Source organism: Balaenoptera ricei, chromosome 10, assembly GCF_028023285.1.
Source record: "Balaenoptera ricei isolate mBalRic1 chromosome 10, mBalRic1.hap2, whole genome shotgun sequence".
Classification (NCBI taxonomy): Eukaryota; Metazoa; Chordata; class Mammalia; order Artiodactyla; family Balaenopteridae; genus Balaenoptera; species Balaenoptera ricei.
The window spans coordinates 36,682,805-36,708,552 of NC_082648.1; the positions used below are offsets into that span (position 1 = coordinate 36,682,805).

General features: G+C 36.4%; 2 protein-coding genes across 8 annotated transcripts in view; one reads left to right on the forward strand and one right to left on the reverse strand.

The window, feature by feature from the left end:
- The window catches only part of PUS7L (pseudouridine synthase 7 like), a 40,157-nt gene extending 39,849 nt beyond the window's left edge, over positions 1-308 (reverse strand). The window contains exon 1 of one of the 2 annotated variants that reach the window (XM_059935685.1): positions 255-308. The gene's annotated coding sequence lies outside the window, so the exon portion shown is untranslated. Of the gene's footprint in view, positions 1-21; positions 204-254 lie in introns of those variants that run through there. The other variant, XM_059935686.1, reaches the window with a different exon arrangement.
- IRAK4 (interleukin 1 receptor associated kinase 4) overlaps positions 1-25,748 on the forward strand; it is a 32,175-nt gene that overhangs the window by 492 nt on the left and 5,935 nt on the right. For 2 of the 6 annotated variants that reach the window (XR_009505347.1, XM_059935696.1), the window contains exons 2-11: positions 2,141-2,285; positions 7,681-7,850; positions 9,976-10,121; positions 10,904-11,086; positions 11,574-11,734; positions 12,658-12,722; positions 19,918-20,032; positions 20,460-20,569; positions 23,996-24,179; positions 25,169-25,231. Coding sequence is in view for 5 of the 6 variants with exons in the window: in XM_059935696.1 (XP_059791679.1) it covers positions 7,690-7,850; positions 9,976-10,121; positions 10,904-11,086; positions 11,574-11,734; positions 12,658-12,722; positions 19,918-20,032; positions 20,460-20,569; positions 23,996-24,179; positions 25,169-25,231 (1,188 nt within the window). In the remaining variant the exon portion in view is untranslated. Of the gene's footprint in view, positions 1-2; positions 135-2,140; positions 2,286-7,680; positions 7,851-9,975; positions 10,122-10,903; positions 11,087-11,573; positions 11,735-12,657; positions 12,723-19,917; positions 20,033-20,459; positions 20,570-23,995; positions 24,180-25,168; positions 25,232-25,748 lie in introns of those variants that run through there. The other 4 variants (XM_059935697.1, XM_059935699.1, XM_059935698.1 and 1 more) reach the window with 4 other exon arrangements.

The following is a 25,748-nucleotide window of genomic DNA, read 5'->3' on the forward strand; positions in this document are numbered from 1 at the left end:
GATTCCGGCCGTGCGCGCCACCTTCTCCGCGAGGTGTCCGAGGTCCGCGTCCCGGCCTCGGCCCCTCTGCCCCAGGGTTGTGGAGGGACGGTTCGGAAGGAAAATCGCCATATCTTCAGGCCAAGTGAGAAAAGGTAGAGAGGAAGTAGGTTGCGTGGGCAGCAATTGCTCCAGGATGAGGACGTGGGTGGGTCCCTGGGGGTCAGAAAGTTAGTGGGACCTGTGGAGGACCGTGGGGCGAGAAGAGACGTCACCTGGTGGCTCCGTCAGACAGCGCCTGGGATTTCTCGACTCCCGGGCGGTGTGTTCCGAGAACCCGTTTACGAAATGAAATATCTTTTCCTGAGAACCAGGAAGTAAGACCAGCACCCGGCGGAGTGCTCGCCGCTTGGAAAGCATTCCGAACCACCCCCCCGCCAAGATTCTAATTAGCTTGTTTGTCAGGCTTCCAGGAACTTAGAAAGTGGAGCGGGGTTGTCAGTATCTTATCAGATGGGAAAAGTGTACAGACAGCCTGGAAACAAGAGGGGGAACGAAGGGATGAAAAGCAGACCTCAGAAAGCATTTTAGCCATTTAGAATGGGAACAGATGGCTCTCTTAGTGCCTCAAAAACGTGTCTGCCCGAGGAGCCCTAAGCGGAGAATATTCAGAATTGCCCTTTCGCTTTCTGGGGGTAATCCTTGAAGAGATCTGTCAGAAAGTTCAGATTTCCTTACTTCTTCTGTGTGCACACTAAACATTCATTTGAAGTTTGCTTCCGACCTGTCCAAACAGAGCTCCTGAGCTTCCAGGCTAAACTCGCTCCTGCCACAGGCTTCTCCACCTCAGTAAAGGTGCCATCTTCTCACCCTTCACATCAGCACACAGGATCCTGTGTGCTTTACCTCAGAAAATATCCATCGTCCTAGGACTTCTACCTTCTTTGCTACCTCTCCGATCCAAGCCTCCAGCACCTCCCACCTGGATTATTGATGTACTGACCTAATTGGTCTCTTCCTGCTTCTCTGCCCATACTTAAATATCCTTTATTCTCAGCAGCAGTCCCCGGTGTCCTTTTAAGACATGAGTATAGAGTGTGTCTCTCCTCTTCTCAAAACCTCCACTGTCTTTTCATCTCCCGCAGAAGATAAAGTCAATCCAAAGGCTCTAGGGCCCGAGGGGACCTGGCCCCATTACCTCTCTCATCTATTCTACTTTCCTGCTCGCTCTTCTCCAGTCTTACTGTCTCCTTGCTGTTTTTCAGTGGACCCACTCCAGACCCTTGCATTTACGATTTCTTTTGCCCAGAAACCTTTCCCACAGATATCCCAGTGGCTAGCTTTCTCATTCCTTCAAACGTTTAATGAAACGGCACCTTATTGAGGGCTACTTTGACTACTCTATTTAAAATTAAAACCCTTTCTCAGTTTATTTTTTTCCATTCCACTTGGCACCATCTAATGTACTATAAAGCAAATGCTTATTACCTGTCTTTCTCTATTAGAATATAAGCTCCATGAATTCAGTTTTTTTTTTTCTTACTTATGCTTTATCTCCAGGGACCTGGATCAATATCCAGCACAAAATAGAAACTCAGTAAATATTTGATGAATGTATAATATTTTGGCTTTTAAAAAATATATCCAAAATGTTTAAATACTTGCCATTGAGATAAATCAATGTTTGAGAATGGTATGTGATGTTTAATTTATGGAATACCAGCACATATCCTGTTTAAGAAGGGCAGCCCTATATAATTTATTAGGTCTAGAAGGTATCATGAGCTTTTGTTCATAATGATGATATTGAGTTGTCCAGAAATATCTAGAATATTTTGCTTAAGAAAGCATGCGTAGATGATGTATTTTAGGAAGGTTATAAGCATTTTAAAGATACTATGCTTGATAAAATAACACCATGAAAAGCTTAGCTATGTTCTCAGACCTCTTAGTTCTACTCTTTCAGTCACTGCTATTCTGAAAATTGAGCTTAAATACAATTCTGCACATTTATTTTTTTTTAATGTGACATAAGAATAACTTCTGCCATACAATAGTCATTGCTACATTTTCTTTGATCACTTATTATTGATAGGATTAGGCGTTTGTTAATTTTATATCTATACAGCAACTCTTAGGTAAGACCATCTCTGTTTTTCAGATGAAGAAACCAAAGTCCAGAGAAACTGAGTTATTGACCCTGGTCACAGTTGGCTTGTGGAAGAGCTACATTAGAACCCAGGCCCAGGCAACCTCAAAGTGCATCTTCCATCCACCCCTCTACACTCTCTTCTTCTGACCAGACTGTTAGTGAAGCACAATCTTAAAACTTTATTAATGCATTTCATAAGAATTTTTTGAATTTCTATTTTGAACTGTACTTTGAGAACGTGCATGCAGGTGGGAAGGCACTGGGTTCCACAAGCAGATACTCGTTTTAGTATTATTTCTCAATGATCACCTTACCTCGTATTCTTGGCTGAGTTGTCTAGTGTGAAAATATGAATGGTTTTTCTTTACCATGAGAACTAATGGTATGAGAAAATAGTCATGAATTTATTTATTTATTTATTTGTAAGCAGTAATCCTGTTCCACTTCTATTAATCCTAAGTGTACTAAAGTAAAATCTTGAATACTTTGAAAGAGGTAACACTTTTTAATTTTTTCTGCACAAATCATTTATTTTCTTTTTTTAAATTTATTTATTTATGTATTTATTTTTGGCTGTGTTGTGCCTTCGTTTCTGTGCGAGGGCTTTCTCTAGTTGTGGCAAGTGGGGGCCACTCTTCATCGCGGTGCGCGGGCCTCTCACTATCGCGGCCTCTCTTGTTGCGGAGCACAGGCTCCAGACGCGCAGGCTCAGTAGTTGTGGCTCACGGGCCCAGTTGCTACGCGGCATGTGGGATCTTCCCAGGCCAGGGCTTGAACCCGTGTCCCCTGCATTAGCAGGCAGATTCTCAACCACTGCGCCACCAGGGAAGCCCTCATTTATTTTCATTATAGAAAATGCAGAAAAGTAAATGAAAACAAAACCACCATATAAATCACCATCAAGAGATAACCGCGGTTAAAATTTTGCTGTATGCTCTTCCAAATACGTGTTGGAGGTGATATATGGATGTATGTTTTAAGTAACATTTTAAATTCTGAAGTTTAGAACTTCCAGACTTAAATATATGGAGGAGTTGTTAGAAGGCCTTCCTTTTCTGTCATCCCTACGCTATCACCTTTGTTAGAAATCTGGATGCAGGAGAGTTACAGAATTTATCCCTGGTCTTCAGATAGACTGCTCTTATTCTCAATTCTTTGTATTTTAGCTCTAGCTTTTAGGATTACTAAGCAGTTCTACCTTTACTAGCTTTGTCAATCACATTGTACTTCTTAACAATGGAGAGAAATATAAGTAAATAAGAAAAAGTGGTGTGAATGTAGCAACTGTAAAATCTATAGGTAGATGTGATTTCTTAATTTAAAAAATCAGCCTTCTGTCATTCAGCACAAATATTCTGAGTAGCTGCTAAAGCTGAATTTGGTTGGGTCCCTGCCCAGGAGAGCACACCATCTAGGAGAGAAGGCAGACCAATAAGTAATAAAATATGATAATTGTTATAATAGAAGAATAACCAGGTGACAGTTTGGAGCAAAAGAGATGACTATCAGGAAAAGCCAATAGTGCCTTTTGTGTTGAGCTTGAAGGAATAGTAGGCATTTACCAGGTGGCCCTCAAGGTGCTTGAGCGATTCTTAACCTAGCCCTGGATGACCTCACCTCCTGCTTCACAGAGAAAATAACATTGTATAGGAATTCTTCCTCTTGCTTCAAATATTTCTGTATCCAAATCTCTGCTTCCCTCCTGTTAGATTCAGAAGAAGAGGTTTTCTTCTATTCAACGTTGACCCCTTCACCTTTGTTTACTATCCGTTTCATATCTTCAACCAAGTTTTGTCTTAAACCTTAAACCAGCAGTTCTCAGAGGGTGGTTGGGGTCTCTGAGTCTCTTTCAAGAGGTTCGTAAGATCGAAATCAGGTATGGGTAAAAGATTCATTCAGAGTGCAATGGATTTTAATGTGACAAAGTTCACTGATACAGTTTCAGATTCCGCACTGCAGCTAACTTTCAGGAAATTGTCACTTATCAAGTTTTAGTATAGCGTCAAAGAAAAATACTACTTTGTGAAATGGCTGTTAAAATACTGCTCCCTTTCCGACTATATGTCTGTGTGAACCTGGATTTTCTTCATATACATTAAGCAAAATGTTATGTTGCCGCAGATTGAATGCAGAAGCAGATATTAGAATCCAGCTGTCTTCTATTAAGCTAAAAATTAAAGAGATTTGCAAAACTGTAAAAAAATTTCACTCATATTTTGGGGGGAAATAGAGTTTTTATTAAAATATATTATGTATGCTAACATGTAGTACATTTATTATTATTTTAAATGAATTAATAAGTAATTTTTCAATTTCTCAGTGTCAGTTTCTAATATGGTAAATATTGGTAATATAACCAACATAAACAAAAGCTCTTTGGAGTCCCCAGCAATTTTTAAGAGTGTAAAGTGTACATAGTTTGAGAGCTGCTCCTTTTCTTTCTTTTTTTTTTTCTTCCTTTCTTCCTTTCTCCTTCCCTTCATAGCCAGGCTTCCTGGAAAATGCATTTGTACCATGCACTCATCGCTCCACTAAAACTGTTCTTAAGTCACCCAAAGACCTTCTGGTTACCCATCAGTATTTATTCGACCTCTTTTGGTCTTTTATACCAACCTATGGCCAATTCTAGAAATCTCTGGTATTCTACTGTCGTGGTTCCCTTCTTACCTCCACGACTCATCAGTACTTTTAAAAGTTTCTTTTTTTCCCTTCGTTCCTTCACATTCTATATATTCCTGATAGGCAGGCTCATATTTCTTGTTGTTTCAACCAACTATTCATGTATGAATATATGAGTATTCTTTACCTGAACCTGTCTCCTAAGCTCCAGACCATATATTTAGCTACTTAGTGCCAACTCCCCTAGGTGGTGCCAGAGGTAGATATTTAACATTTAACATGTCCAGGACTGAACACATTATTTCCTCTATCATCTACATAATTACCCAAGCTGAAAAAGCCAGGAATCAGCTTCTTTGTTTCCCTCCGTCTCCTTTCCCTCTAATATCCTGAAATTACTTTGATTTGGCCTCCTAAACCTTTGGAGTTTTTTCTTCCCCATTACCTAACTGTATACTTCTTTCTTCAGGCTTTCATTTCTAGATTATTGTAAAATTTTCAAACTGTTCTCTTTGCCTTAATACACATTCCTTCAGTGTTTCAGCCAGAGGAATCCACTTAGCCACATAAGATCACATACCACCTTTCCTTAAAATCCTGCATTGGCTCCCCTGTAACTTTTAGTATAAAGTTTAAACCCCTTGTCATAGAATATAAGGCACGTGATAACTTGGTCCTGCCTACCTCTCCAATCTCATCTTTTAATGACATACGTCCTGTGGTCCAGCCCTAACAAACTACCTGCCTTAGCCTAACCCATGCTCTCCCATGCTATTCCTGCTGCCTGGAATTTCTTTTTGGGTTTATCCCCATTGCTTTTCACTCATCCTTCCAACCTCTGACCCGCCCAAATCTGTCTTGGCATACCTCCTTCAGACTGCCTCCCTTGATGCTCCTTCTCTGGGCCCCGTTAACACTCTGCTCACACTTCTTGTAACATTTATTCTCATTGCAATTGTTTGCACCCCCTGCTAGACTGAGGAGCTTGAAAACAGAGATTTTTCTCTTCTCTGTAGCTCCCATCACTTAGCACAGAGCCTGACATATATGTTTATTGAGTTTATGAATGAATGAAAGGACTGGTCTTTCTAGAAAAGAGAATGACATGAACAATGCATTGAGTTAGAGAAACAGGGACATACGACATGAATTTTGGAGTCAGATATGGTTCAAGACCTAGCTCTTTCACTTACGACCTTTGTGAAATAGAGATGATAAAACGGCCTTGGTCACTGTGAGGATTAAGTGAAATATATAAACCACCTAGCATGGTACTGGGCAAGAAATTCATTCATTCCTAACCCTTAACAACACCAATATCTACAAAGCGCTAGTAATTAGTTACATATTAGTGAATAAAATGAGCATAGACCCTGAATTCATGGAGATTGTAGTCTAATGGGGGAGACCATTAGTAAACAACTAAACAAATAAATATATGATTACAAATATATTGTGCAGTGATGAAAGATAATTAAGTTGAGAGTAGATGGACCTACCTAGCTGTGGTCAAAGAAAGCCAAAGAGAAGAGAATGCTAATATAAGAGGCACAAGACACAGGGAGACTTTTTGCTTCTTACTCTTCTGTAACGTCTGAATTTCATACCACATGAATCTATTCTTCATTCCAAAAATTAGTTATATTACACTTTAAAAATAGAAATATGTAGGGGAGCAGGAGAGTAATTGACAGAAGAATATCTAAATCTATTTGTTTTGATTAATTAGAAGCAAAGGTGACCACCTGCTGAGAATGAGGGAGATGGAGATCAAATAAAAGCACGTGGACAGACCTAAAGGTGGGAAATAGTCACCAAGGAGGATGAGCAAAGACAAGTGAAAGGACTAACAGCAGTGTTGAAGGCCCAATGGAAAAGGGTCCCCTAAATTTGTATTCATACCAGTCTGCTCAGTTACCTAGTTCTCCACAGCTGTATTCAGCAGCGCTGGTGTACAAGTAAAACTGTGAGATTTATCCCCGGCTACAGCTCTCTAGGGTGGAGTAGCAGAAGAAAAGGGGGACTGAGGAAATAAAAGTTCTGTCTAGAGAGTAGTTAGGTGGTAAACCACAGGGTTTGCCTCAGTAGGGAATGAACTGTGATCAGGCAGATCTGATGGACTCAGAAATTGTGGCTGCACCAAGGAAGAACATGTTATGTAAAAAGTCAGTGGATAGGGGCTTCCCTGGTGGCGCAGTGGTTGAGAATCTGCCTTCCAATGCAGGGGACACGGGTTCGAGCCCTGGTCTGGGAGGATCCCGCATGCCGCGGAGCAACTAGGCCCGTGAGCCACAGCTACTGAGCCTGCGCGTCTGGAGCCTGTGCTCCGCAACAAGAGAGGCCGCGATAGTGAGAGGCCCGCGCACCGCGATGAAGAGTGGCCCCCACTTGCCACAACTAGAGAAAGCCCTCGCACAGAAACGAAGACCCAACACAGCCATAAATAAATAAATAAATAAATAAATAAATAAATAAATAAAAAAGTCAGTGGATAGACCATATCTTTGAATGCTGTGCAAATTATTTCAAGACATTTTTTACTTCCACCAAAGAGTGTTGTATAAATGTTTAATAGTAAATAAATACGGACTGAGAAAAATATTTTAAATTGAAAACTTTTTTCGTAATAGATTTGATTCCTGAATATGTTTACATGAATTTTTCTGAAAAAGTAAACTTTTTGCTCCCTTGTGTAAATTTCACTTGGAAAATGTTAGTGCCAGAAAAAAAATAATCCTGTAGTTTTTTTTATTGATATTTAGAGATGGAGAAAGACGAAAATAGCAACTACCTGGCTTTGGAGTGTTCCTTTATTATGGTGTAATGAGTTCCTAACATTTCATAAGTTAGAGCAAAGTGTGATGTATAAGCTTACAGATGTCATCGCTAAAGCTACTGTAAAATTTTAATGAGAATTTTCCGTATTTTAGGAATAAAAGATGAACAAACCCATAACAGCATCAACATATGTGCGCTGCCTCAATCTTGGACTAATTAGAAAGCTTTCAGATTTTATTGATCCTCAAGAAGGATGGAAGAAGTTAGCAGTTGCTATTAAAAAACCATCTGGTGATGATAGATACAATCAGTTTCACATAAGGTAACATGTAAAATTCTTTTTAAATTCTTACATCACAATCTAGAATGATTAATAGGTACAAATACTGTCTACTGCTGCAGTTCAGAAAATAAACCTCTCTCTAGGGGAGATAATGGTAATAAATCACACACCCCCTTTTTTTTTTTTGCAATTTTTGCTTCATTCTCGAGTATATCAGCTACGTCAATATTGCGATATTGCAAATAAGTTTTTGAGGTTAAAATCAAGATTCCAACTTTTACTCTAAATTTCTGTTTGGCAAGCCGAGCCCAGTACACTCTGCCTCATACCTGTCATTTCCAGATTGAAGTCACATAAGAATATTTTAAGAATCTCTAGTAAAATTCTGGAGCCTAAAAGTGTGTGAGTCTCTAATTCCCTTTAACAGTATATTTTAGGAATTCTTCAAATGTGACATTTTAAAGTTGCTTGTACATGTACACATCTATGAATAGACTTCTTAGTTCTTAGCCAGGATTTTTCAACACTATCTTCAGATAATTTCCATCTATTTGTCTCTGCTTGATTAAGTGTAATATATAAGTACACATTTTATTTTTGTCAGTTATTTCAGCCCAAACCTATGTCAAAATCTGTCTTTGGAAGCAAGGGGAAAAGAAATTTATTTGTGATTTTCAGCATTAACCTGAAAAACCCCTGAAGCCTTAGTTCCCATACTAGTCCTTTCAGGAAACGTTTCCTCATATGAAGGATGAGCATCTTAAATTACTTGGAAGAAGCTTAAGTTTAAACCTTGAAAACCATTTTTATAGACAGTTTGTTGATATTAACTATTTAAAACTTTGAGAGCATAGTCGAGGGAGTGGTAGTGAGGAGAAAAGACTCTTCTTTACAGAATAATGGCAGCAAATAATTATTGAAAGAATGATAGAACTGAAAAGTTACCAATTTACAACTACCAGTGAGTAATTGATTACCGAGGGCTCATCAGCGAGTGCTAAAATCACAAGGCGAAAAGGTGCTGGTGAACAAGATACGCACACGATTTCAAAGTATTATCCACAGGTTATTTATGAATTGCAAAGGGGAAAGGTAGTTTTATAGAGAAAAAATCTGAAGTACACCTCCTTAACCAAGTAATCAAACTGGTGTCGTCAATAATGGTACAAACTGCAATTATGTGCCTCCGGATGTGATGCAGTGCAAAGGACACATTGTCATCTATGTAGTGTTCTTACCAACAGGTTTTCACCTGAATTTAGTCGTGAGAGAGTAGTCAGACAAATCTAGACTGTGTGAATTCTACAAGACATCTGACCTACATTCTGTAAAGTGAGCACACAGACACAGAGATGGAGAGGGTGAGAGCACAAACATGGCAAAATGTTATCCATTGGTCATTTGGTGAATCTAGATGAAGAACAGATGGCTGTTCATGGTATTATTCCTTCAACTTTTCTGTAGGTTTGAAATTTTTTGAAATAAAAAAATTTTGGGAAAAGCCAAGTTGTTCAAGTTTTTAGATGTTACTTTCAAAACTAGTTATTAAAGAAATTTTGAATGAAAAACTGCTCTGTGTTTTTCCCTCAATTTAACTGAAATATAGTTAAGAACTATATTTCTTAACTATAGAAATAAAACTATTTCTTAACTTGGGATAATTCTCCAAGTTTGAGTATATTCTATTTCTTTAAGCAGTCTGGTTTATTAAAAATCATATGGCTAACAGAGTGAGTATGTCATGTAAGGAAGTAATATAGCTTAGTAGGTTGAGAGTATACCCTTCTGTCAAGTGAGATCTGAATTTGAATCTCAGTTTGTATGCAGTTTATTGACAGTGTGGCTGTAGGCTGCTTACTTTACCTCTCACGCTTCCTCTTTGGTAACTTAGTATGATATTCATAGTGTTTTCGAGAGTTAAATGGGTTCATGTGTGTGCATCCTGTAGCCCACTGTAAGTACACAGTGTCTGTCAACTTACCATCACCTTCAGCATCTTTTTTCCTTCTGCCTATCTTTCCTGTTCTCTGTAATTCTTGCTGATTCTCTTGCTGTATTGTAGGAAGTGCTCGGGGCTAGACAAGGTGGGCTGGGGGGAATAATTCCTATTTACATGTTAACTCTGTTTACATACTAATCTTGTTTCTCTTTTACTTACTTTAAGGAGATTTGAAGCATTACTTCAAACTGGAAAAAGTCCCACTTGTGAATTACTGTTTGACTGGGGCACCACAAATTGCACAGTTGGTGATCTCGTGGATCTTTTGGTCCAAAATGAGTTTTTTGCCCCTGCAAGTCTTTTGCTACCAGGTAAACTGAGCATGTCTAGGGTATCAATAATTAGGGTGGAAAGACAAGTAGCAGAAATAGGAACATTTCTTCTGACTCTTACTTTCTTCTCATAGTAGATGAGCCTTACATTTAAGACTCCTTTTCATTCTTTCAACTCTCCCCAACTCTTTAGCAAGCACCCCAGACACTGCAGACTTGCTGCTAAGGAAATGGAGGCTTCAGGATTGAGTCTGATCCCACCATTAAAGTCAGGTGGTTTTGTGCCAATAAGAAGTTTAGAACGATGAGAAAAAACTCTTGCTTTTTTTCACCCTCAACTTCCACCCTGATGGGACTCTGTGATCGTGAATTCCTTACATTGTGTTCCAGTGGGCTGGTGTCTAGTTGCCTTCCTCATAAGTTACTTTTTTTCCCTTTGATGCCATTTACACCAGTGGTACTCACCCTTCAGAGGGCATAAGAATCGCCTGGAGTTCTTGTTAAACATGTAGCGTTCCAGGCTCTACTCTAGACCTCATTATCAGAATTCTTGAATTAGGTTCAAGGTCTAAGTTTTTAAACAAGTACTTCAGTGCTTCTGTTGCAGGTGGCTTATGAACCACTTTTTGGAAACACTGCCTTACCCATCCTTATCAAAATTTACAAATTCTTACTAGGTAGCTTCTTGTGTAGTGCTGTGAAAATGTGGGGCTAACGTGTAGAAACTGGAATGATGTTAAGTGAACCAAGTTCCTAATTTAACTTTTTCACAAACACTTTTTCTAATGGAATGACAACTTGTATCTTATTTCATTTGTTAGATGCTGTTCCCAAAACTGTTAATACACTGCCTTCTAAAGTCCCTGTAACAGTTCAGCAGAAACATATGCCCCTCTATGGCAAAGACAGGACGTCTGTGATATCTGATGAGAATACTGAACAAAACTATATGCCACCTGACTCCTCATGTCCAGAAAATAGAAGTTTAGAAGTTAGTGATACACGTAAGTAACATTTGCAGTGCTTTCCACTAGTGGGTTTGTTATTAAGACCATCACTGCTTTAAAATCAATCTCTCCTTTTGTTTGTGCACTCTGGCAATAGCTCTTTTGTGGTTGTTTTTTTCCCCTGATTTATTAAGCACCATCTTCATTGTATTAGTCAGTGTTATAAGTGAGTAGAGGTAATAGGACATATGAACAACCACAGAAGCTATGAAAAAAAAAAAGTAAATATTTACATAACTTAAAAGGGTCATTTTATAAAGAAAATAACTGACTAGAGTTTTAAGTGGAGGACCACCAAACAGTCCTCAAGATAAACCTTAAAATTTGTATTTTAAAAATGGTTTTGCTCTCTTCCACTGTACCTAATACAAAATTGTAAATATTTGCATATGTATGAAATATCCAAATTGAAAAAATACTGAAGTTATTAAAACCAGTTTCTTTTTTACTGAAGCCCTTTTTTTCTTATTCTATTGACATATAGGTTTTCACAGTTTTTCATTTTATGAGTTGAAGGATGTCACAAATAACTTTGATGAACGACCCATTTCTGTTGGTGGTAACAAGATGGGAGAGGGAGGATTTGGAGTTGTGTATAAAGGCTATGTGAACAACAGGACTGTAGCAGTGAAGAAGCTTGCAGCAGTAAGTTATATTTTCAGGAAGACAAAGAATTAGAGGAAGAGTTGCTTCCTAGTGTGTTATATAATAAATTTTAAATTAATCTTTAGGAAGCATATGATTTCAGTGTGTATTTTCTTTAAATAAACATCATTCTAAGCTGGCAGTTCTTAACATTTAAAAATTTGTTGAAAGCTATGGACTCTGTCCCTATAAAAAATGTAGTTATATACACATACATACAATTATACATATAATTTGGGGAGATTCACAAAATAGAGAAGCTGAACTCTACACAGTGCTTCATGCATGATCAATATTAAAATGGTAAGATTCTAAAAAGTTTTATAAAAGTAGCTTCCTTGTATTACTTTTCTCATTTAAAAATAAAGTTTAGAAAATATACAATCAGAGAAAATTTTTCTAATTCTTATCTATGTCCTTTGTTCCCATTTCTATTAGAGTGTTTACCATTTACTTATCGATTTGTTATATTTTAAATCTATTATTATATTCTAAAAATACCAATACAATACATATTTATACAATAAAGATAGTCACCCTTTGTCATATATGTTGCAAATACTTTTGCAGGTCTTGTTTTTCTTTTTCCCTTCAAATTTGCTTATGATTTCTATTACATTGAATTTTTTTCCAGAATGTTTATGCAGTAAAGTCTCATATTATTTAATTTTGTTCCCATAATGACTCAGTGCGGTTTATGTAGTTACATGGTTTATAAGGTTTTCTTCCTTCCACTCACCAGCCATGAGACCTTGAGCAAATTACTATTTCTAGTTCTCAGTTGTCCTATAAAATGGGGAGAATGATGCCTTACTATTTTAAAGAAAGCAGAATCAGCCAGATGATCTCGTGTGCCCCTTTTAGCTTTAGGAGACTTGGGGTAATTGTATTGTATTATACTGTATATTATTTTATTTTTTCAGATGGTTGACATTAGTACTGAAGAACTGAAACAGCAGTTTGATCAAGAAATAAAAGTAATGGCAAAGTAAGTTAATCTGGCAGAGTGGTACTGTGGAAAAAAGCAGGACAAGGAGTAAGGGACCTGTTTCTTACCCAGAGTGTGGCATGAACTAGTGATATTTTCAAATATGTAAATTAAAATAGTTTAGAGAACTTGAAAGAACTTTGACTCTACAATTCTGTGACTACATATACTCTTTTGTATGTGTGTAGATTAAACAGCAGTCGTTATTCTAAATCGTGGGAAAATTACATGGAATTTCAACTAACCTCTGTTATTGTGTTTTCTGCTCCCAAAGTCCATGAGAGATAAATTGTCGATATAATATGTATGTGCATATATGTGTAAATACATATATGTGTAAATATATATATATATGACAAATAGTCCCTTTGATATAAGTTAACACCATAAGCCAGGGAAGTGTTATATGTAAGAATGTTTAGAAGGCATTGACTCAGTATGTTTGAAAATTGTTGGACATCATCAGGAAGAGAAGGAGAAATAAATTAGGAAATTTATTCAATAATTATAGTGATTGATACTTGAGTATGTACAATAGACCAGAAACTGCAATGTATTAACCAACAATTGTTGTAACACCCCCCACACCCACACATTTTTTTTCCACTGAGATTTAGAAACATTAAAAACTTTGCCCAAGGCCACATAAACAATAAATACGTGGATTTCAAATCCGGATCTGTCTGACTCCAGAACTTGAGCTTTTGATCTAAATCCTTCATGGGATTTACCAGTTTATTCTCATTAGACCCATTGCTGTAAATCACCAATTCTAGTTGCTTCACTTCAAGAAAGAATAGACTGGAATTAATTCATTCACAGTAAAAATAATGCACACTGAAAAAACTAAAAAGCCTTCTGTTCAGGATTTGTTCTTCGTACCCGTAACCCCTTCTAAAAGTAACTTGTTCAAAATAGATAATCAGGAAAATATTTTTAAATAATAAAAGTCATCTCTTAAATATATCACTCAGAGATAACCACTGCTAGTATTTTGATGTACTTGCTTCATGATGAGTGTGTAGCATTTTTCCCATGTCATTAAAAATAATTTTAAAACATTTAAAATTATTGTATAACATTCTAGCATACATAAGGATTATATTTTATTTAACCATTACCCTTCTAGGTTTGTTTCTAATTTTCAGTATTACATATTAAAGCTCCTTTAAACCTCTTTGTACATAAATCTTTAAATACAAAGTGGCTTATTTCATCTGGAGACAGTCCTAGAAGAAGAATTACTGGTTACGAATGCATGAACTTTTTAAAGACTTTCTAAGTATTTGTCCAAATGGCTTTGTAGATAAGTTATGATAATTTATACTTCTACCACCAATTTATTACAATTTCAGACTTCACTGCTACCTCACCACCATTAAATATTACTGCTATTTTTTGATAAGTACCAATCTCTGGACCTTGCTAGCAGAATGACCTTGGCCAAGTTTCTTACCTGTATATTCATACTTTTTTTTTGAATTTTATTTTATTTATTTTTTTATACAGTAGGTTCTTATTAGTTATCTATTTTATGCATATTGATGTATATATGTCAATCCGAATCTCCCAATTCATCTCACCACCACTACCCACCCCCCTCCACTTTCCCCGCCTTGGTGTCCATACATTTGTTCTCTACATCTGTGTCTCTATTTCTGCCCTGCAAACCGGTTCATCTGTACCATTTTTCTAGGTTCCACATATATGCGTTAATATACGATACTTGTTTTTCTCTTTCTGAGTTACTTCACTCTGTATGACAGTCTCTAGATCCATCCAGGTCTCAACAAATGACCCAATTTCATTCCTTTTTATGGCTGAGTAATATTCCATTGTATATATGTACCACATCTTCTTTATCCATTCGTCTGTTGATGGGCATTTAGGTTGCTTCCATGACCTGGCTATTGTAAATAGATCTGCAGTGAACACTGGGGTGCATGTTTCTTTTTGAATTATGGTTTTCTCTGGGTATATGCCCAGTAGTGGGATTGCTATGTCATATGGTAATTATATTTTTAGTTTTTTAAGGAACCTCTATACTGTTCTCCATAGTGGCTGTATCAATTTACATTCCCACCAACAGTGCAAGAGGGTTCCCTTTTCTCCACACCCTCTCCAGCATTTGTTGTTTTTAGATTTTCTAATGATGCCCATTCTAACTGGTGTGAGGTGATACCTCATTGTAGTTTTGATTTGAATTTCTCTAATACTTAGTGATGTTGAGCAGCTTTTCATGTGCTTCTTGGCCATCTGTATGTCTTCTATGGAGAAATGTCTCTTTAGGTCTTCTGCCCATTTTTGGATTAGGTTGTTTGTTTTTTTAATATTGAGCTGCATGAGCTGTTTATATATTTTGGAGATTGATCCTTTGTCCGTTGATTCATTTGCAAATATTTTCTCCCACTCTGAGGGTTATCTTTTCGTCTTGTTTGTAGTTTCCTTTGCTTTGCAAAAGCTTTTAAGTTTCATTAGGTCCCATTTGTTTATTTTTGTTTTTATTTCCATTACTCTAGGAGGTGGGTCAAAAAAGATCTTGCTGTGATTTATGTCAAAGAGTGTTCTTCCTATGTTTTCCTCTAAGAGTTTTATAGTGTCCGGTCTTACATTTAGGTCTCTAATCCATTTTGAGTTTATTTTTGTGTATGGTGTTAGGGAGTATACTAATTTCATTCTTTTACATGTAGCTGTCCAGTTTTCCCAGCACCACTTATTGAAGAGACTGTCTTTTCTCCATTGTATATCTTTGCCTCCTTTGTCATAGATTAGTTGACCATAGGTGCATGGGTTAATCTCTGGGCTTTCTATCTTGTTCCATTGATCTATGTTTCTGTTTTTGTGCCAGTACCATATTGTCTTGATTATTGTAGCTTTGTAGTATAGTCTGAAGTCAGGGAGTCTGATTCCTCCAGCTCCATTTTTTTGCCTCAAGACTGCTTTGGCTATTCGGGGTCTTTTGTGTCTCCATACAAATTTTAAGATGATTTGTTCTAGCTCCATAAAAAATGCCATTGGTAATTTGATAGGGATTGCATTGAATCTGTAGATTGCTTTGAGTAGTATAGTCATCTTCACAATATTGATTCTTCCAATCCAAGAACATGGTCTATCTCTCCATCTGTTTGTGTCATCTTTGATTTCTGTCATCAGTGTCTTATAGTTTTCTGCATACAGGTGTTTTGTCTCCCTAGGTAGGTTTATTCCTAGTTATTTTATTCTTTTTGTTGCAATGGTAACTGGGAGTGTTTCCTTAATTTCTCTTTCTGATCTTTTGTTGTTAGTGTATAGGAAAGCAAGAGATTACTGTGCATTAATTTTGTATCCTGCAACTTTACCAAATTCATTGATTAGCTCTAGTACTTTTCTGGTGGCATCTTTAGGATTCTCTCTGTATAGTATCATGTCATCTGCAAACAGTGACAGTTTTACTTCTTCTTTTCCAATTTGTATTCCATTTATTTCTTTTTCTTCTCTGATTGCCATGGCTAGGACTTCCAAAACTATGTTGAATAATAGTGGCGAGAATAGACGTCCTTGTCTTGTTCCTGATCTTAGAGGAAATGCTTTCAGTTTTTCACCATTGAGAATGATGTTTGCTGTGGGTTTGTCATATACGGCCTTTATATGTTGAGGTAGTTTCCCTCTATGCCCACTTTCTGGAGAGTTTTTATCATAAATGGGTGTTGAATTTTTTCAGAAGCTTTTTCTGCATCTATTGAGAGATCATATGGTTTTTCTTCTTCGATTTGTTAATATGGTGTATCACATTGATTTGCATATATTGAAGAATCCTTTCATCCCTGGGATAAATCCCACTTGATCATGGTGTATGAGCCTTTTAATGTGTTGTTGGATTCTGTTTGCTCATATTTTGTTGAGGATTTTTGCATCTATATTCATCAGTGATATCGGTGTGTAATTTTCTTTTTTTGTAGTATCTTTGTCTGGTTTTGGTATCAGGGTGATGGTGGCCTCATAGAATGAGTTTGGGAGTGTTCCTTCCTCTGCAATTTTTTGGAAGAGTTTGAGAAGGATGGGTGTTAGCTCTTCTTTAAATGTTTGATAGCATTCATCTGTGAAGCCATCTGGTCCTGGACTTTTGTTTGTTGGAAGACTTTTAATTACAGTTTCAATTTCATTACTTGTGATTGGTCTGTTCATATTTTCTGTTTCCTCCTGGTTCAGTCTTGGAAGGTTATACATTTCTAAGAATTTGTCCATTTCTTCCAGGTTGTCCATTTTATTGGCATAGATTTGCTTGTAGTAGTCTCTTATGATGCTTTGTATTTCTGTGGTGTCCTTTGCAACTTCTCCTTTTTCATTTCTAATTTTATTGATTTGAGTCCTCTCCCTCTTTTTCTTGATGAGTCTGGCTAAAGGTTTATCAATTTTGTTTATCTTCTCAAAGAACCAGCTTTTAGTTTTATTGATCTTTGCTATTGTTTTCTTTGTTTCTATTTCATTGATTTCTGCTCTGATCTTTATGATTTCTTTCCTTTTACTAACTTTGGGTTTTGTTTGTTCTTCTTTCTCTAGTTCCTTTAGGTGTAAGGTTAGACTGTTTATTTGAGATTTTTCTTGTTTCTTGAGGTAGGCTTGTATTGCTATAAACTTCCCTCTTAGAACTGCTTTTGCTGCATACCATAGGTTTTGGATCGTCGTGTTTTCATTGTCATTTGTCTCTAGGCATTTTTTGATTTCCTCTTTGATTTCTTCAGTGATCTCTTGGTTATTTAGTAACGTATTGTTTAGCCTCCATGTGTTTGTGTTTTTTACATTTTTTTCCCTGTAATTGATTTCTAATCTAATAGCATTGTGGTCGGAAAAGATGCTTGATATGATTTCAATTTTCTTAAATTTACTAAGGCTTGATTTGTGACCCAAGATGTGATCTATTTTGGAGAATATTCCATGTGCACTTGAGAAGAAAGTGTATTCTGCTGTTTTTGGATGGAATGCCCTATAAATGTCAAGTAAATCTATCTGGTCTATTGTGTCATTTAAAGCTTGTGTTTCCTTATTAATTTTCTGTCTGGATGATCTGTCCATTGGTGTATGTGAGGTGTTAAAGTCCCCCATTATTATTGTGTTACTGTCGATTTCCTCTTTTATAGCTGTTAGCAATTGCCTTATGTATTGAGGTGCTCCTATGTTGGATGCATATATACTTATAATTGTTATATCTTCTTCTTGGATTGATCCCTTGATCATTATGTGGTGTCCTTCCTTGACTCTTGTAACATTCTTTATTTTAAAGTCTATTTTATCTGATATGAGTATTGCTACACCAGCTTTCTTTTGATTTCCATTTGCATGGAATATCTTCTTCCATCCCCTCACTTTCAGTCTGTATGTGTCCCTAGGTCTGAAGAGGGTCTCTTGTAGACAGCATATATATGGGTCTTGTTTTTGTATCTATTCAGCGAGCCTGTGTCTTTTGGTTGGAGCATTTAATCCATTCACGTTTAAGGTAATTATCGATATGTATGTTCCTATTACCATTTTCGTAATTGTTATGGTTTGTTTTTGTAGGCCCTTTTCTTCTCTTGTGTTTCCCACTTAGAGAAGTTCCTTTAGCATTTGTTGTAGAGCTGGTTTGGTGGTGCTGAATTCTCTTAGCTTTTGCTTGTCTGTAAAGCTTTTGATTTCTCCGTCGAAACTGAATGAGGTCCTTGCCAGCTGGAGTAATCTTGGTTGTACGTTCTTCCCTTTCATCACTTTCAGTATATCGTGCTACTCCCTTCTGACTTGTAGAGTTTCTGCTGAGAAGTCAGCTGTTAACCTTATGGGAGTTCCCTTGTATGTTATTTGTCATTTTTCCCTTGTTGCTTTCAATAATTTGTCTTTGTCTTTACTTTTTGTCAATTTGATTGCTATGTGTCTTGGCATGTTTCTCCTTGGGTTTATCCTGCCTGGGACTCTCTGCTCTTCCTGGACTTGGGTGGCTATTTCCTTTCCCATGTTAGGGAAGTTTTCAACTATAATCTCCTCAAATATTTTCTCGGGTCCTTTCCCTCTCTCTCTTCTCCTTCTGGGGCCCCTATAATGCGAAAGTTGTTGCATTTAATTTTGTCCCAAAGGTCTATTAGGCTGTCTTCATTTCTTTTCATTCTTTTTTCTTTACTCTGTTCCGCGGCAGTGAATTCCACCATTCTGTCTTCCAGGTCACTTACCCATTCTTCTGCCTCAGTTATTCTACTATTGATTCCTTCAAGTGTAGTTTTCATTTCAGTTATTGTATTGTTCATCTCTGTTTGTTTGTTCTTTAATTCTTCTAGGTGTTTGTTCTTTAATTCTTTTAGGTCTTTGTTAAACATTTCTTGCATCTTATCGAATTTGCCTCCATTCTTTTTCCAAGGTCCTGGATCATCTTCAGTATCATTATTCTGAATTTTTTTTCTGGAAGGTTGCCTATCTCCACTTCATTTAGTTGTTTTTCTGGGGTTTTATCTTGTTCCTTCATCTGGTACAAAGTCCTCTGCCTTTTGATTTTGTCTATCTTTCTGTGAATGTGGTTTTCCTTCCACAGGCTTCAGAATTATAGTTCTTCTTGCTTCTGCTGTCTGCCTTCTGGTGGATGAAGCTATCTAAGAGGCTTGTGCAAGCTTCCTGATTGGAGGGACTGGTGGTGGGTAGAGCTCAGTAAAACTTTAATCAGCTTGTCTGCTGATGTGTGGGGCTGGACTCCCTCCCTGTTGGTTCTTTGGCCTGCAGCAACCCAGCACTGGAGCCTACGGGGCTCTTTGGTGGGGCTAATGGCAGACTCTGGGAGGAGTCATACAAGGATTGTAGGATTGTCATACAAGTTTCAACACACTTATTGAAATCTTGTTTGTGCTATCATTGAAAATTATACAAAACAAAGGTAAACATCAGCCTAGTTCTTAACCAAACTATTACAAGTACCAGTGATCTGAAGTATTGAGCTTTTGCTATAAAATCAAAAGCAGTTTTGCTTCTAATGTTGATTAATATTCACTGAAAGGAGAACTGTTTGCAGAAAATTATAAGCAGTTATAATAAACATATATAAAGATGTTAGAAACATATGTATCATATTACAGTGATATATAGCATAAAATTATTTCTTGCTCTTTTTTTCTTTTAAAGCTCTAAATTGAATAACTTATAACCTACAGCTAAATATATGTATGTATCATAATAATTTTGAGTGGAAAATTATTTGTCACAGGTGTCAACATGAAAACTTAGTAGAACTACTTGGTTTCTCAAGTGATGGAGATGACCTCTGCTTAGTGTATGTTTACATGCCCAATGGTTCATTGCTAGACAGACTGTCTTGCTTGGTAAGATGTTTGTTCATCACATTGTTAGGCTTTATGTTTCTGTGTTGGAATACTAATATTTACTTTGTGACAGGATCATTTAAACTGTATTAATCTTAATATTTTTCTGGGTCTGTGAAAACTATACAGTTGTTATGTAAACAACTGGAATTGCCTAGCAGGTGATAATCTAAACTGTAAAAATATCAGTCAAGGCTAGACTTTGAAGATGCTCTTATATATTTTTATTGTTAAATAAGAAATACTAATCCCCATTTGATCTTATTTAGAGATTATTTTTTAACAACTTAAAAAGTGATATTTGTAAATTCTTAGCAATGTAATATAATTGTCAGTAGCTGCTTAGAAAAAATCTTATTATGTATTTGCATAGATTTTTTTTTATCCTTCTCTTTTTTTTTAATTGGTTTGTTTCTTACTTCATAAGGATGATACTCCACCACTCTCTTGGTGCATAAGATGCAAGATTGCTCAGGGTGCAGCTAATGGCCTCAGTTATTTACATGAAAACCATCATATTCATAGAGATATTAAAAGGTAAATGCTACCTTTACAAAGGTTTAGGAAAACTCTCTTAAAGAATAATTTTCTATCACTCTTTCTATTCACTATTCACATGCACATCTTAACCTGGAGCACTCCATGAAAGCTCTCCTCACTAAGGATGTCTGTAATCTGCCTTATTTCAAACTCAGTGACCTATTTCCAGTATTCATCCTAATTTACCTTTTTTAAAAGAATAGTATGTTTTTCTGTTCTTCTTGACCATTTTTGCCATGTCAAGATTATTTTCCTTCTTATTTTCTGAATCACTGCTCTTTTCTGAATCACTTTTATCCTCCATGGGTGCATTTCATTTATCTTTCTTGTTATGTATTTATTTAGTTAACAAATATTAGTTGAACACTTACGACATGATAGGTACCGTAGATGGTATAGTTAGCAAAAGTAGCATTTGTAGCATCTGACAGCAATCAAATAATCACAAAATAATAACAACTTTAGTATATAGTCTATAGTATTAGTATAAAGAAGAGTTCCCTGAGGAAATGATATTTAAGCTGAGATCCAAAGAATGAACAGGAAATAAGTAGGCACAATTTGAGGGCAGCCATAGAAAATGGAGAAAGAGCATTCTAGGAAGAAGGAACCACATATGTGAGACAAGTGTTGAAAGGGAACGTGGGAGCATGATGAATTACAGGAAGTGAAATAAATGACTGAAATGCAGAAATTCAGGGGGTGATTGATTGATGTAAGATAAAATTATGGAAGTAGGCAGAGAGCTAAGCCCTGTAGGACCTAATAGACCAAAATAAGGACATTAATTTTATCACAGGTGTAATCAGATGCCATTGAAAAATTGTAAGTAGGAATGTGGCACCATATTTAAGTTTTGAGAAGATGACTTTGACTTGAGTGTAGAGAACAGTTTGTAAGGAGGGGTAGCTTGGAGCCTATCATAGAAGGCTTGGTGGTAGCAGTTCATATGAAGAGACATGAACAGATTTGAGAGCTTAAGATGGCAAAACTTGCTGATTCTTGGCTGCAGGGGTGTCAGGGAGAGTGATATATCAGGAGTGACACCACGATTTATGGCTTCCAGAATTGCATTCTGAAATGATTGTGACATGATTCACTTACAGAGAAAGCACTGAAAGAGGACAAGGTTGGGGGTGGAAAATGTGAGTTCTCTTTTGTGCATGTTGTGGTTAGAGGTTCCTTTAAGATACAGAAGTGAGTAGAGATGTTAATCAGTGTGATGTACATGTTGGAGCTGAAAGACGTCTGAGCTGAAGATATCAATTTGTGTATTACTTGCATATAGGTGTTAATTGAAGAGCTATCATATGGTTGTCTTCACTTTAAGAAAGAACTAGATTAGGAGAAGTTCCCAAGATTTAGTCCTGAGGAACTTCAAGACTTAATGGCCAAGTAGAAGAGAATGAGTCTAAAAAGGAATCTAAGAAAGTATTACAAGTACACTGAAAACCAGGAGAGTGTGGTATCCCTGAGAACAAGGAAAGAGAGTTTCCCAAGAAGGACTAGTCAAAAATGTCAGTTGCTTTTTTAGAGGTCAGGATGAGGACTGAAAAATACGGCATTTTTAAAAAAAATTTTTTAATGAGGCATTTGATTAGTGCCATGAAGGTCATTAGCGACTTGATTAGTGCCATGAAGGTCATTAGCGACTTTATGGACACCTACTTCCATGTAGTAATTGGGTCAGAATTCAGGTTGTAGTTGAGCAGAGAGTGGGAGTGAGAGAACTGAGAGGTGAGTATAGACAGTCTGATAAGACGTTTAGCCCATGCAGAGGGATAACTGGAAATCAATGTGTCATTCAGGAAGCATTTTTTTAAGATGGCAGAGACTAAAGCATGTTTTTATGTCTACGGGAAGAAGGAGGTGATAGAACAGAAGAGAGAAATGAGATAATTTATAGAATAAGCTTCCTGAGAATGTAGAAAGGAGTCCAAGTAGAGGGACTGGCCTTAGATAAGAGAAGAGACACCATCTCCCATCCCTTACCCATTGGTGTATTCCAGTTGGTGTGTTCTTACCTCATCGTCTCTTTGGTTCATCCTACATATTCTTGCTGAGTGATATATTGACTTTAACTTCTACCTCTATGTGGGCAACTCTCAAATCTGTATCATTAGCCTCCAGTCCTGTATTTTCAGTGTTTACAGACCAAATCACCCCACTGAGCTGTCCCACAGCAGCCCCTAAGTCAACATGTCAGAAATCAAACTCATTCCTCTTCCAACCCAAGTTCTTCCTTCTGTATTTCTTTCCTAATCAAATGAAGTCAGTATTCATCCTGTCTCCCAAGCTAAAGACTTTCTCATTCCCCATATCATACAAATTACAAAGTTCTATTGAGTGTGCCTCAAAATTTGCACCTCCCTTTTCTCCCCAGCCTTTATTTACACTCTATCTCTTGTTTGCTTTATTACAAACTTTCCTGGTCATCCTTTAACCAGTCTGTACCAGTTCTCATCTATGCACTACTATACTGACAGGTTGTGGTCCTAAAAATCAAGTCTGATAACATCAGTTCCCTTCTATGAAACCATTAGCTGATATCCTGCTGCTCACAAGATAAAGTTCAAATTCTCCTCATGTTCCACTGACACCAGTTTCTTCAAATTGATCATATGGTTTTATGTTTTCATCACTGTGTTCATGTTGCTCCATTTGCCTGAGATGCCTTTCTTTCCTTCATTTAACCTCAACTTCTAACAATCCTTCAAGACTACGCACACTTTTCAACTTCTCCTTGGAATTTTCTGCAGTTCTTCCAGACACATGGTTGTTCTCTCAGCATTTTGTGCCTAATATCACCATTATGAATACTTACTGGATTTTTAAAAAATTATTCCTATACCTTTGTTACAGACAAGATTCGAAGATAGCCCCCATGCCCAGCCCTGAGCTTAAATACTATAAAACATTGGGGGTCCTCAATAAAGTTTTGTTGAATGAAAGTATGAGTGTAGGAGCACATGCATAAAATGAATGAATGAAGATCTTTTAGCCATTCTTTCCTCTTCAAAAGATTTCAAATACCCCCCAAGAAATGAAATAAATAATTAAGATACTTTGGTTGAAAATTTTTTAAATAAATTGGAATATTTTAGGGAAGGAATTAAGAAGGGTGCTTTAGGACACTTCGAGGGAAGTTACCTTGTAATAAATTATTTGTGAATAAAAATATCTCTCACTAATATCAACAGTTTTATTTCACTTTTATTCTCCTCAGATTTTCCCTCAAGAAACAATAAAGAAAAGAAGACAGTTTTATTTCTCTTTAGCTTTAATCTGAAATTCTCATTTATTTACACAAATTTCAGGCTTTTATGATGTATATTATAAAATGGGATACTGTATAAATACAAACATTCATACACCTACCTATGGAACTATTTGATTTGCTTGAAAAGAAAAACTTTTTTTCAGTGCAAATATCTTACTAGATGAAGACTTTATAGCCAAAGTATCTGACTTTGGGCTTGCACGGGCTTCTGAGAAGTTTGCCCAAACAGTCCTGACAAGCAGAATTGTGGGAACAACAGCTTATATGGCACCAGAAGCTTTGCGAGGAGAAATAACAGCCAAATCTGACATCTATAGCTTTGGTGTGGTAAGTTTCATATATATATATATATATATATATATATATATATATATATATATACATACATATATATATACATATATACATATATATATACATATATATGTATATATATATATACACACACACATATAAAATAATATATTATATATATAATTAGTAACAATAATCATTCTGGCTGTACCTGTGAAATTGAAATAGAATATTTTGAATACACCTATGTTGCTTAGCTCTCTTACGTAAAGATTAAAATTGTTCACTTTAACCTCTAGTTAAATGAGAAAGTTATAAAAACTACTCTGAATTTGTAAAACTTTTAAATTGATTCCTGAAATTACTGCAAGAAATAATTTTTTGCCACATGAATTAGTATGAAACTTGAATTAATGCATAAAACAAATTGTGTCATACAGTATGCACTTTAATGTCATGTTTTAAAAATGAAATATTTTTTGAAGAAAATATGCTTTGGCATTTTCTGATCTACCAGTCTGTTCCTAATAACTTTTATGATGGTATGAGGAGTAGGTGGGAGTGGTTGGAGAAATTGGGTGCTTCTTTATCTTATTTATTCATATGTGTTTCATTTATGGATATTTATCTTCATAGTACTGTGAAGTTAAGGCACAGGGTTCTAGGATATGCCTGAGGTTTAGAAAATAGTATTCTCCTAAGAACCAGAGAAAATTATTCTTGTGAAAAATCCTCTGCAAGACAGGAAAAGCAGTGTCCAGAACACATGTTGAGGGGGTGCTGATTGTTTAGTAAGTTGCCAGTAGAAAAGAACTGCTTGTGGGTTTGGGTGGGATCCGAGGTGTCCGGGAAGAAAGAGTGGTGAGAAATGACCACAGCTCGTGTTCTTTCCACTTTCATGCCTAAAGGGCATAATGCAGTGTGTGGAAATGGTTCATCAGATTTCATAATCAAGAGCCATGTTTCTTCTAGTTTCTATATGTTGTCTTGAGTCATATTAATGGATTTTACTTTCTTCTTAGGTTTTACTAGAAATAATAACTGGACTTCCAGCTGTGGATGAACACCGTGAACCTCAGTTATTGGTAATTGAAAGATTTCATTTTTTCCAGTCCTTTTCTCTTTGCATTTAGAATCTAAATTTATGTGGGTAAATTTGGCATCTAGAAATGTCATTTTCTATTGGCAGTCTTTCTGTTGGCAATTACATAGTGGCATATGGAAAGAGCATCAAATATTTCTAATCTCAGCTCTGCCATGAAATATTTGTGAAGCTTGGAAAAGACACTTATATATTCTGTTCTAGTTTCTTTGTGTCTAAAATCACAATAGAGCTATTTGATTTCTGAGGTCTCCTCCAGTATATTTTTATTTTGTTACTTTCATGGTGATTACTAACAGCAGAGAGGAAAAGCAACATTTGTTTCCTTTGCAATTTATATCAGAATAGAATTGCTAATAAAATTCTCTATCCATTTCTATTATGGAGTATTTTTTTAATAAAGTTATCATAGAAAACTTTACCTGTGTGTTATATTAGGCATTCATTGACAATTATATAAATAGACTAACTGAATGCTAAAACTATAGGAAAATTATGCC